Genomic DNA, 13,844 nt, shown 5'->3' with positions numbered 1-13,844 from the left:
AAGTGTTAAAGGGCTAAAAAAGAAAGAATTTGATAGGAGAGTGGACCATGAGAGAAAGGGATTGAGGAGGGGCACCAGAAGGAGATGATGGGCAGTTAAGGAAAAGAGAAGTGGTAGGAGAAGAACCAGAATGAGGAATACAAAAAGAGTAAAGGGGAAAGGGGTGAGAAATTAATGTATGTTCAAGAAATTGATGTTCTTCCCTTCAGCCTGGAGGCTATGTAGACAGAATATGAGGTACTGCTCCTCCAACCATCAACTATACAAGACCATCAAACCATAAGATATAGAAGCAAAATTAGACCATTTAGCCCATCAAATCTGCTTCGCCATTTCATCATGGCAGATCCAATTTTCCTGTCAGCCCCAATCTCTTGCCTTCCCCCATAACCCTTCACGCTCTGACCAGCCAAGAATCAATCAACCTCTGCCTTAACTATACAGAGAGACTTGGTCTCCACAGCTGCCTGTGGAAAAGAATTCCACAGATTCACTACTCTTTGGCTAAAGAAATTCAGAATCTGAATCAGGTTTATTATCACTGGCATAAGACCATAAAAATATAGGAGCAGAAGTAGGACATTCGGCCCATCAAGTCTGCTCCACCATTCAATCATGGGTTGATCCAATTCTTCCAGTCATCCCAACTCCCCTGCCTTCTCCCCATACCCTTTGATACCCTGGCTAATCAAGAACCTATCTATCTCTGCCTTAAATGCAACCAGTGACTTGGCCTCCACAGCCGCTCCATCTCTCCCCATCCAAATAATAGTCTGCCTGTTTATTTCTTCCACCAAACTATACACTTTCCAACATTGTATTTTATTTGCCACTCTTTTGCTCATTCTCCTAAACTATCTAAGTCTCTCTGCAGGCTCTCAGTTTCCTCAACACTACTCGCTCCAGCACATATCTTTGTATCATCGGCAAATTTAGCCACAAATCCATTAATCCCATAGTCCAAATCATTGCCACATTGGCATGTGTCATGAAATTTGTTAACTTGGCAGCAGCATTTCAATGCAACATATAATAAAGAAGAAAAAATATAAAATAATAATATGTAAATCAATTACAGTATACATATATTGAATAAATTAAAAATTGTGCAAAAAACAGAAATAATATATATATATTAAAAAGGTGAGGTAGTGTTCAAGGGTTCAATGTCCATTTAGGATTCCTGAATCACTGAGTGTGTGCCTTCAGGCTTCTGTACCTCCTACCTGATGGTAACAGTGAGAAAAGGGCATGCCCTGGGTACTAGAGGTCCTCAATAATGGACACTGCCTTTCTGAGCCACCGCTCCCTGAAGGTGTCCTGGGTACTTTGTAGGTTAGTACCCAAGATGGAGCTGACTAAATTTACAACCCTCTGCAGCTTCTTTCGGTTCTGTTCAGTAGCCCCCACCCCCATACCAGTCAGTGATGCAGCCTGTCAGAATGGTCTTCATGGTACGTCTATAGAAGTTTTTAAGTGTATTTGTTGACATACTAAATCTCTTCAAATTCCTAATGAAGCATAGCCGCTGTCTTGCCTTCTTTATAACTATAACGATATGTTGGGAGCAGGTTAGATCCTCAGAGATCTTGACACCCAGGAACTTGAAGCTGCTCACTCTCTCCACTTCTGATCCCTCTATGAGGATTGGTATGCGTTCCTTTATCTTACCCTTATGAAGTCCACAACCAGCTCTTCTGTCTTACTGATAATACGTGGTCTATCAGCGGCATCAACAGAGCTTTACCGAGAGGGATTTCTCACAGGTCAGCGGTGGTTATTTAAAAAGGGAGCCTCAAGAGCATTTGTCCATTGTACGTGGCCTATCAGCGGCGTCAACAGAGCTTTACCGAGAGGGATTTCTTGCAGGTCGGTGGCGGTTATTTAAAAAGGGAGCTTCAAGAGTGTTTGTCCATTATCAGCGTACATCAGCGGCTATAACTGGAGCACCATTCATGAGTTAGATAGCAGGGAGGTTCAGGCATAAAAGGGAGACACTACCTGGTGGAGCGGTCATCGACAGAGTGATCTGAGGCAGGGTGGTAGGGCTTTGGCTCATTCAGCCTTCGGCGACGTAAGTGGGTAAGTGGACTTCATTTTTTTTCTTTCCTTTTATTTAGAGGAATAAAGAGCGTGTCTGTAGGGTTAGTACTTTGCCTTGGGTGTCAGATGTGGGCATTTTGGGAATCTTCCAGTCTCCCAGATGGCCATATCTGTGCCAGGTGCACCGAAATGCAGCTTCTGAGAGACCGTGTTAGGGATCTGGAGCTGCAGCTTGATGACCTACAGCTTATTAGGGAAAGTGAGCAGGAGATACATAGGAGCTACAAGGAGTTAGTCACCCTGAGGCTGCAGGAATTAGATAGGTGGGTGACTGTCAAGGAAGGGATAGATAGTAGAGAGCACCCCTATGACCATCCCCTTCAGTAATTGTTATCTTGTTCTGGATGCTGTTGGGGGGGGGGGGGGGTGACCTGACAGAGAATGACCACAGCAATCGGGTGTCTGGCACTGGGCCTCATCCTGTGGTGCAGAAGGGAGAGAAGAAGATGAAGAATGTGGTAGTCATAGGGGATTCCATAGTGAGGGGAACAGACAGGAGGTTCTGTCAGTCTGATAGAGATACCCGCATGGTGTGTTGCCTCCCAGGTGGCAAGGTACAGGATGTCTTGGATCGGGTGCACAGTATTCTGAAGGGAGAGGGTGAACAGCCAGAAGTCTTGGCACACATTGGTACCAATGACATAGGTAGAAAAAGGGAGGAGGTCCGGAAGAAAGAATTCAGGGAGTTGGGTAGGAAGCTGAAAAGCAGGACCTCCACAGTAGTAATCTCAGGATTGCTGCCTGTGCCACATGCTAACGAGCGCAAGAACAGCATGATCAGACATATTAATGTGTGGCTGACAAACTGGTGTTTGGGGCAGGGCTTCGGGTTCCTGGATCATTGGGGCCTCTTCTGGAGGAGGTACGATCTGTACAAAGAGGATGGGTTACACCTGAACCCGAAGAGGTCCAATATTCTCGCAGGCAGGTTTACTAGAGCTGTGAGGGAGGGTTTAAACTAATTTGGCATCAAGATGGGAACCAGAGTGATAGGGCTGAGGAAGGGGAAAACAGAAATAAATCAAAGATAGCTTGCAACAGAGATGACAGACAGTGGGATGAGTTACAGGGCAATAGAGGCATGGTACAGTTAAAACAGAAAGCAACAAATACTGGACCGAAAGTGTTGTATTTGAATGCACGCAGCATAAGAAATAAAATGGACAATCTTGAAATTCAGCTACAGATTGGCAGATATGACGTTGTGGCCATCTCTGAAACTTGACTAAAGAATGGCTGCCATTGGGAGTTGAATGTCCAAGGATATACAGTGTATCAGAAAGATAGGTTAGTAGACAGAGGGGGTGGTGTGGCCCTGTGTATAAGAAATAATATTAAATCATTAGAAAGGGATGACATAGAATCCAAAGGTGTAGAGTCTCCATGGGTTGAGTTAAGAAATGGCAAGGATAAAAGGACCCTAATGACAATTGTATAAAAGCCTCCAAACAGCAGCCAGGATGTGGATTACAAATTACAGCAGGAAATAGAAAAGGCGTGTCAGAAGGGCAATGTCATGATAATCGTTGGGGATTTTAACATGAAAGTGGATTGGGAAAACCAGGCCAGTATTGGACCTCAAGAGACAGAGGGATGGCTTTTCAGGACAGCTTGTTGTTGAGCCCACTAGGTGCTGTGCAATGATCTGGAGGTGAAAAGAGAGCCTGAGGTTAAGGAATCCTTCGGGAACAGTGATCACAATATGATCGAGTTCACTTTGAAATATGAGAAGGAGAAACTAAATTCCAATGTGTCGATATTTCAGGGGAATAAAGGAAATTACAATGGCATGACAGGGGAACTGGCCAAGGTTAACTGGAAAGGGACACCAGCAGGAAGGACAGCAGAACAGCAATGGCTGGAGTTTTTGTGAAAAATGAGGGAAGTGCAAGACAGATATATTCCAAATAAGAAGAAACTTTCAAATGGAAGAAGGACACTACTGTGGCTGACAAGTGAAGTCAGAGCCGAAGTAAAAGCAAAAGAGAGAGCATACGAAGATGCCAAAGCTAGTGGCCAGATAGAGAATTGGGAAGTTTTTAAAAACTTGCAGAAGGAAACTAAGAAGGTCATTAGGAAGGAAAAGATGAATTATGAAAGGAAGCTGGCAACTAATATCAAAGAAGTTACTAAAAGCTTTTTTAAGTACTGTATATAAAGGGAAAAAGGGAGTTTGGGTAGATATAGCACCAATAGAAAATGACACTGGAGATATTGTACTGAGAGACGCAGATATGGCAGAGGAACTGAATGTGTATTTTTGCATCAGTCTTCACAGTGGAAGACATCTGCAGTATACCGGACATTCAAGAGTGTCAGGGGAGTGAAGTATGTGCAGTGAAAATTAGGACTGAGAAGGTGCTCAAGAAGCTTAATGGTCTGAGGGTGGAGAAATCTCCTGGATCTGATGGAATGCACCCTCAGGTACTGAAGGAAGTATCTGGAGAGACTGTGGAAGCATTAAAAATGATCTTTCAAGAATCCATAGATTCTGGCACTGTACCGTATGACTGAAAAATTGCAAATGTTACTCCGCTATTTAAGAAGGGTGGGAGGCAGCAGAAAGGAAACTATAGATATGTTAGCCTGACATCAGTGGTTGGGAAGTTGTTGGAATCAATTGTTAGGGATAAGATTACGGAATACCTGGAGGCACATGACAAGATAGGCCAAAGCCAGCATGGTTTCCTGAAAGGAAAACCCTGCCTGAGTAACCTACTGCAATTTATTGAGGAAATTACAAGCAGGGTAGACAAAGTAGATGTGGTGTACTTGGATTTTCAGAAGGCCTTTGACAAGGTGCCATACATGAAGCTGCTTAGCAAGTAAGAGCCCATGGAATTACAGGTGACTTACTAGCATGGGTAGAGCATTGGCTGATCAGCAGAAAACAGAGAGTGGGAATAAAGGGATCCTATTCTGGCTGGCTGCCGGTTACCAGTGGAGTTCCACAGGGGTCGGTGTTGGGACCGCTGCTTTTTACGAGTATGTCAATGATTTGTGGCTAAATTTGCCAATGATACAAAGATAGGTGGAGGAGTGGGTAGTGTTGAGGAAATAGAGAGCCTGCAGAGAGACTTAGCTAGTTTAGGGGCATAGGCAAAGAAGTGACAAATAAAATACAATGTTGGAAACCATATAGTCATGCACTTTGGCGGAAGAAATAAATGGACAGACAAGTCAAAGATTACAATATCACTTCTCCGGCCATAGGTTGACTACTACAGAGCCTGAAGGCAGAGGGTAAGAATAACCTCATATAGCACTCTTTGGAGCAGCGCAGTTGCCTTAGCCTATAACGGAAAGTGCTCCTCTGTTCAGTCATGGTGGCATGCAGGGGGTGAGAAACATTGTTCAGAATTGCCAGGATCTTCTGAAAGGTCCTTTGTTCTACCACAACCATTAGTATGTCCAGTTTGACTCCTATAACAGAGCCAGCTTTTGTAATCAGTTTACTGAGGCTGTTGGCATCACCATGTTGATGCCATTGCCCCAGCACGCCACCACATAGAAGATAATACCTGTGACCTGCAACCATCAGCACTCGCCTCAGAGCTGAACTTGCTCCATGGCTGTGGACTCTCTTTTGGGGTCTACATGATTTATGTTCTGTGTGTTATTTGTTTACTTCTTCATTGTTTGTATGATTTGTTCTATTTTTCATTCATTGAGTGTTTGACGATCTTTATTGTATTATTTTTTAAAACTGGATTCTGTCGTGTTTCTTTGCTTTGTGGCCAACTGCAAAAAGACAACTCGCAAAGTTGGACACAATACACATACTTTGACAATAAATGTACTTTGAACTTCGAAAGAATAAGTGGGAAACTGTTCAAATGAAGCTGAAAAAATATCAGCATTACATAAATATTTAGAAGACAAAAGTCTTCCGCAAAACCCCAAAAATAAGGATACACAATAAGGATTTCAGAAGCTACATACATCTCCGCAATGATTAAGTTCAGTACTACCAACAGAGCACCAGAACAACCTTTGGATATCTGAGGAAACCAAAAAGCATTTGAAGGTCAAAATCAAAACTTGGCATCAAGCACATGGTTTACCAGGAAACAGTGATCACTGCCCTCCTGAACACTTCAAATCCATAGACTTTGATGTTTCCTTCAATATCCCAATGATGAGTGGAGTAGTAAGTTAATTGGCCACTGTCCACTGCCCCAAGTAGTACAAACTTTGTAGATTCTGAGAAGAGTTGATGTATGTGGGGAGAATAAAATGGGATAGTATTAATGGGTGCTTAATTGCTGATGCAGACTCAATGGACTAAAGGGCATGTTTTCTCTGTTGTATGGCTATGTAGAATGAGGATCAGAATTATAAAATTCTTATAATCAAGATTGCTATGACACACAAGTAAGACGGAATACATTAATTGTACCCTTTACCTGTCCCTACTATTGCAAATGCCTCAATGAAACGTTGGAACTTATTTCCATGATCCATTGGCACAGGTTGAAAACGAAATGAATGGATGGTCAAGAAGCTGACATGCTAATTGTGTTCCAGTGCATGAGGAAGGTGCACCAGTATCAAGACTTACCACACCTGAATAGTGCTGGGACCAGTGACAAGAGTGAGTCTATCAGTAGATAAGGCTAGAGATTAGAAAAAATAATGGAAGTACAAACTAAACGCTCTATATCTGAATGTGTGTAGCATTTGAAATTGTAGCAGAACAGATGATCAGATAGAAAGCAGAAACAAATAAAAATGATCTGACAGCCGTCAGGGAGACATGGCTATGGGATAACACAGACTGGGACCTGAGCATTGAAGAATGTATGGTATTTTGGAGGGACAAGGAGATTAGAAAAGATGAAGGATAGTTATGTTAATTAGGGGCAGTTTTGGAGCAAAGCAAAAGATGAACAAAGAACAAAAAAACTGGACAAAGAAGAAAGAAATAATGAAAGCAACAAGTCATTTGTGGAGGGTACTATCCAGGTCGCTTAATAGAAACTAGATAACTGGATATTAATTAGATAGTAATATGGAAGAAATAACGGGATTTTATCAGAAAGTTATGGCGATGATGGATGGTTTTAATGTACATCTACTTAACTGAGTGCTAGCAAAGTGAACAGGTAAATTCAGTTAAGGGAATTAGTTCTCAAAAATACTATGGCATTTAAGGGGATTTTGCAGAAGACATGGAGTAGTTAGCATTCAGAGAAGAAAGAAAAATTCAATGGTGAGGATCTGCCATCAGTATTTAACTTAAAAAAAGTTAAATTGCATTAAACTTAATAGAAAATCATGTAATTGCACGGAGATGTCAAGTCAAAAGTCTGGACAGATGACAAAGCCAAATGAAGGCCATCTAAAAAGTTAAAAAAAAGAAACAGAGCTAGAGAAGAAGGCTGGTCAGGAATATGAAAACAGATAGAGTTTCTTAAGCAACACACATAAAAGTTGCTGGTGAACGCAGCAGGCCAGGCAGCATCTCTAGGAAGAGGTGCAGTCGACGTTTCAGGCCGAGACCCTTCGTCAGGACTAACTTCTGATGCTGCCTGGCCTGCTGCGTTCACCAGCAACTTTTATGTGTGTTGCTTGAATTTCCAGCATCTGCAGAATTCCTGTTGTTAGAGCTTCTTAAGTTATTTTTGAAAAGTTACTAACAAAGTGAGCTATGACCAAAGTAGGGCATATGTAATGGAAAGCGAAAAAATAGAGGATGAATTAAATAGGTATTTTGCAACTGTGCTCACTATAGAAAATAAAGAAAGATCCTAGAAGTAATTGCAAATAGAAATTAGAAAGGAGAGAGGAACTCAGGTAAATCACAATTACTAGGGAAGTGGTAGTGAATAAATTAGAAATGCTGTTTGATAACTTCTTCATCCTATGATCTTGAAAGAATACAGTTAGAAAGAAAGCTGATCCATTGGTCTAATTTTTTCAAAACACTGATAAGAGGTTTGGTCAGGCTGGGAAGTAGCATGTGCAAGTCTTAAAAAAGAAAATTACATGTGAGTAAAATGAACATTTGTCATGGGAAAATGTTAGAAGCTATTACTAAAAATATTACCATAAGGCCACTAAGAAAAACTTCCAAGATAATCAGGTAAAGCCAATATTGTTTTGCAAAAAGGAAATCATATTATTATTTATTAGTTTTCTTTTAAGATAGAATGTGTCGTGTGCGGTATGGAGAAGCAGAGCATGTATTAAATTTAGATTTTCAGAAGGTATTTGATATGTTGCTGCATTTACAAAGTAAAAACTCATCGTTTAGAAGGTAACATGTTAGCATGAAGAGAAGATGGCTGTTAACAGGCATAAATGAGTCTCTATTTTAACCAGTAAGATAAAACAAGTAATTTATTACAGGGATCAGAGATTGAGCCAGGGGCGGCGCTAAGGTGGTGCTAGCTGGGGCTATAGCCCCAGCAGAAATTGCAATAGCACCACCACAGCACCACCAAGAAATTAACTGCAGCTGCTTTGCTTTCTCTGTATAGTTTTGAATACAGCTTGTTTCTCCAGTTGATCTAGTGAAACAGCACCCCCAATTACCATAGCACCCACGCAGCAATAAAGTTTATAAACTCTGTCAGATCCACTCTACACTTCTGCTTATTCGTTCGTTGTCAATGTCTTGCTGTTGCTGTCCTCAGATCAGTTAAGCTGATCTAAGATCACTTAAGGTGGTGACGTCACTCACTCTCACTCACGCAAGAGATTGATAGTATACATCCGGGCGCAGATCCATGGTCTCGCGAGACTAACAGATGCCACACGCGCACAATGTGCTTTTACAAGCGAGCGTGGGGCTGGCACATACATTATTTTGACCGGCGTGAAAAATAGATCGATTTTTAGTCAGAAAATGACCTCATCCAAAGGAATCAGTGGTGTCTCAGCCTGAACATGTCTTAATTGAAAGTGACATGCAGAAAGAAGTGGGGATGAGGACGACAGCAGTTCATCGAAGGAGTGTGAGGGCAAAGTAGAGGAACAAGAAATAGAGCGGGATTCGGGAGAGAACATGGATGAAGCTACCCTTAGTGCAAGTGGGAATACTGTTAGCGATGTTAGCCAGCAGCCAGAGGAAGGACCCCATCGGCCAGCATTGAAAAGATACCCTTCGCAACAGTTTGGCAATCAGCAAAGAGTATTTGTAGCTGGTTTGACCTGTACTCCTGGCTGGAATATTCAATCACAAAAGATGCTACATTCTGCTTCACATGCAGGCATTTCCTGTGTGGAGGACATGGGTTCCAGTCTGAGTCTACCTTCATTGTCACCGGTTACCACAACTGGCGGAAAGCTACAACAGCATTCAAAACCCACCATGTAAGTGCAGCTCATAAGTTTGCTATGGAAGCATGGGCCGAATTCAGATTGAGAAAACAAGACGGTTCAAGATTGGGAAATATGCTTGATAAAGGACATGCAAGAAAATTGTGAGTATATGAGAGCAGTGGTTGAGTCTCTATGCTATACTGCGTGCCAAGGCATTGCCCAGCGAGGACACCTGGAGAATGATGGATCTGGCAATAGGGGAAACCTTGTTGAGTTGCTCAGTGTAATTGAGAAGTTCGATAAGACTGTAGCTAAAAAAATAGAGGATAATCCTGTAAATGCAAAAGCATCCATCACGATATCCAAAATGAAATTATGGGTATTATGGCAGATATGGTCAGACGTCAAGTAAGTGCAGAAATCAAGGAGGCTGGGTATTTTGCCATCATGGTGGATGAAAGTAAAGACTTGAGTAAAAAGGAGCAAATATCAGTGGTGGTGCGGTATTTGAATAATGAAACAGTGCTTGAAGAATTCTTGCATTTCACTTCAGCAGAAGGGTTGGATGCAGAGTCGCCTCTTAAAAGCATTGAACAGACACTCGCCCAGTGTGTTATTGATAAGAACGCCTGTATAGGTCAGTGTTATGACAGGGCGACACTGATGTCTGGGTGCAATAATGGGGTACAAGAGAGGTTCAGGAAAGAGGTCCCGCAGGCAATATATATGCTCACAGACTTAACCTTGTTTTAGTGGATGTTGTGAGCAATGTACCACAAGCAGGTGAGTTTTTGAAACTGTGCAGCTGCTTTACAATTTCTTTTCAAACTCTGTTACCCATGATCTTTTCATGAAGAAACAGAGAGAACTGGAATCAACTGCACAGCCCGTGGAGTTGAGGAAATTTTCAGATACACGCTGGGCATGGCAGTATACAGCTTTGTGGGCTATAAGGAAATCACTCTCTGCCATTCTAGCTACACTACAGGATATTATGGGTCAACCAAATGCACAGAGGAAAACGGAGGCCAGAGCTGTAAATGGACTGACTGACGAGCAGTTTGCTTTACTTCTCACTCTGTTTGAGGATTTATTCCGAGTCACCAAGTTCATGTCAGACCAGCTACAAACTCCCAGTTTGGAGCTTTCATCCGCTGTGGACTTGGCTCAGTCTGTTATCCATGCACTCTCAGCAAAACGGGGAGAGGAATCACGGAGTGAAATTCAGACAAGAGCTAGGGACCTGTGTGTCAAGGCCGGTATACAGGGCAGACCACATGAAAGAAGACAGCCCCAGCCACCCCGCCACCTACATGATTTTGTTGTTGAGGCCCAAACTGAATGCACACCTGTCACATCCTCTGATGACCTTCGCAACCACTGTTACTATCTAGTTATAGACAGACCTCTGACTGAAATGAAAGGACAGTTCTCAGTTGAGACTGGGGGTGTTCTGACTGGAGCCTCAGCATTGAGTCCCAAACACAAGTTCTTCCTAGACAAGAATTGTCTTTGGCCAATGGCCCAATACTGTGGAGTGACTGAAGTGAACCTGACTGCAGAGCTACATCAGGTTCGGCGTCTGCTGGAAACAAAACAAAAGCAAGGACAGACAGTGAACGACACAGTGGTATTTCTAGCTCCAATGAGACCCTACCGCGATGCATTTATAGATTTATATAAACTAATCAGCATATCACTGACTCTGCCTGTTACATCTGCCTCATGCGAATGGAGTTTCTCTTGCCTCAGACACCTCAAAAACCACTTAAGGAATAGCAGCAGCGATGCTCGGAACAGCAACTTGGCTCTGTTGGCCATAAACAGCCGGAGGACCAAAGCATTTGACATCCAGAAAATCATTGATGCTTTCGCCACCAATCACAACAACAGACGGATTGTGCTTCTCTGAAAACATTAATGGTGAGTGCAGTTGATTTTTTAAAAATTTGGGCCAAGACTAATGCTGATTATTATTATTATTTTGTGGTGGATACCCCATAGTCCTTATGTTTCCTGCAAATCCTAAAATATTACATTTACTGCTATTAAGCCTACTGGGTTTTGCTTAGACTTCCAAGCGGTGATTCTGTTGATTTTTGTTTTAAATTCAATAGCCGAATTAACTGAGGTATTGCATGGTCAGAGTACGATTTGTCCAACTCCTGGTAAAGCCTTGCATCTGTTGTTTGCCTCATTTGACTTTAATAACGGTGTATCTTTTGGCTTTGCTGTCTACGTAATGCGAATAGCAGTGGATTCTTTTTGTGTTTTTCAGTTGAAAAGCACGCATTTGACGCTGATTGTGGGATTGGTGCCTGATTCACATTGTCCGCTGTTGCTCGGATGCTCTGTTTGTTTTTTTTGTTTATGCTCTGTGTAGCCCGGGTTGTCTCCGATGCTGTTGACACTGTAATAGTTCACTTCTATATTAGATCTATCAATTGCTGTTGCTTGTGAATCAAAAGAGGCATTTATAGTAGGCACATAATGCTTGAAACTGACTTTTTAACACCACGCGTCTGGCCTTGCGAATACAGTGCATCCCTCAGCACCATCACTGAATAATGTAGCCCCTCCGTAGCGCCAGCAAGAAAAAATCTCTGGCGCCGCCACTGGATTGAGCTTCCACTTTATAACTTATATTAATGACTCAGATAAAGGTGTTAAACATTCTTTCCTATATTTGCTGATGACATGAAGGTGGGAAGGAAAGTAAGTTTTGAAACCTGAAGTGTATGTCCAAAGATCTGGGAATAGAGAATAGAGTGAGAAAATGTGAAACTGTGCATTTTGGCAGGAAAAAAAAACATAGAAAAGAGGTGAATTATCAAAATGACAAGAGATTGCAGAGCTACAAAGTGTAGAGGGATCTCCGTCCCGTTGCATGATTTGCAAAAGGCTAGTAAACAGGTATTAAGCTAACAAGATATTGTTGTTTATTATTAGAGAAATGAAACACAAGAGAATAAGGTTATGTTTCAGTTCTACACAGCAAAGGAAAGATTACATATGGAGTACCACGTACAGTATAGGTGTCCTTATTTCTGGAAGCAGTCAGAGAAAGCTTAGTAGACCAAAACTTGCCTTATGAGGAAAGCTTGGACAGCTTTAGCTTTTATCCATGAGACTTTAGATGTTTAGACCAAGAAGGAACTTGATTTAAACATATAACATTCACGGGGTCTTGAACTTTTCTCCCTTTTGGCTGGTTATGAGTCTTTCACAAAGGACAAAGGAAGCAGATCTTTTTATTTACAGAAGTAGATGCTTGAAAATTAATGGCACAAAAGGTTACCATGAGTAGAAAAGAATGTGAGATTGGCCATGAACTTATTAAAGGATAGAAGAGGTTTAACTAGCCGATTGGCCTATTCCTAAATTGCATATTCATAAGTAACCACATGAAGACTCAATTAGGGAGGCACACTGAATTCCAAGGATTTAATGTGAAGCCAGTAGTTTAAGGGTGAGGATGTTTCAGATATACCATAGATATACAAAATAAATAAGTAAATTGGGTAGACACAAGAAATTCCACTTGGAAAAAAAATTAGCTTTCTCTGGTCAACACCTGATAAATTTTCAAATCAAGTTTAACACAATGCATTCTATTGATGTAAATGAACGTTAGAAGAGAACTTTGAAAGACTATATGTTTGATCGAACTAGAAATAATCAACAGTAAATACCTACCACCTTCACTTATTGGATTGTCCTTATTCAAATTGTATACCTAGAAAAAAAACATTAATTTACTGGGTAAAATATTCAAACATAATCTGTTCGTGAAGAGAAAGAAACTTATGGTAATTAAGAACCAAAAAATATCGTGAAGTCCAGGACACTCAATATGAGACTCCAAATACTTCAAAATGCACTAGATAACTCGATGCAGTAAACTTAATGCTTTTATTGTTTTTAATCCAATCAGTTGTTTGGCAATTGGCATTTTATAAGGCAAATAGATATTTTATTTTACTTGGATATTTTAAATCTCCCACTGTTGTCTGTTTTGACCATAATTATTAAACGGCTCCTTCAACTCTCTAACAGGTAGCTGAAAATTAATCTCTCTGCCTTTTCACACATATGCTATTGATTTTTTATATTCCCTCACCCTTACTCACAGCAAGATGCAGTGTGAAAGAAAAATTGTGAGGAAAAAAGAGCATAAGAGTCAACAAAGACAGATCAAAAAAACAGAGAAATAAAGAAAATGTTAATTCAACAGCAAATAAATGCTAACAAAGTGAAACAGCTTTATAACAATTATTTACTTTGATAGTCCAAGAAATTGGCATTGATTGAAACAGCTGAATTGATTTACTCAATGAAGTAAGCTATAATTGCAAACATTTTTGTACATAGAATCAATTCCCTGGTGCACTGAGACTTAAAGTCCAACAAAAAAGATGAATTTTCAGTTGCCAGACAAATGAACCCAATTGCTATAATTGGATTATACTTGCATT

At 41.1% G+C, this 13,844-nt stretch overlaps 1 protein-coding gene across 4 annotated transcripts in view; it reads right to left on the bottom strand.

Annotated features, from left to right (window-relative positions):
- Positions 1–13,844, bottom strand: part of LOC140200486 (rho GTPase-activating protein 26-like) — a 193,425-nt gene that overhangs the window by 91,042 nt on the left and 88,539 nt on the right. For all 4 annotated transcript variants that reach the window (XM_072263883.1, XM_072263884.1, XM_072263881.1 and 1 more), the window contains exon 12: positions 13,066–13,105. In XM_072263883.1, the coding sequence (XP_072119984.1) occupies positions 13,066–13,105 (40 nt within the window). The remainder of the gene's footprint in view (positions 1–13,065; positions 13,106–13,844) is intronic.

The sequence above is a fragment of the Mobula birostris genome, chromosome 7 (genome assembly GCF_030028105.1).
Source record: "Mobula birostris isolate sMobBir1 chromosome 7, sMobBir1.hap1, whole genome shotgun sequence".
Taxonomy (NCBI): domain Eukaryota; kingdom Metazoa; phylum Chordata; class Chondrichthyes; order Myliobatiformes; family Myliobatidae; genus Mobula; species Mobula birostris.
Note: the sequence above shows the minus strand (reverse complement) of the source record. Positions and strands in the feature narration are given on the sequence as shown.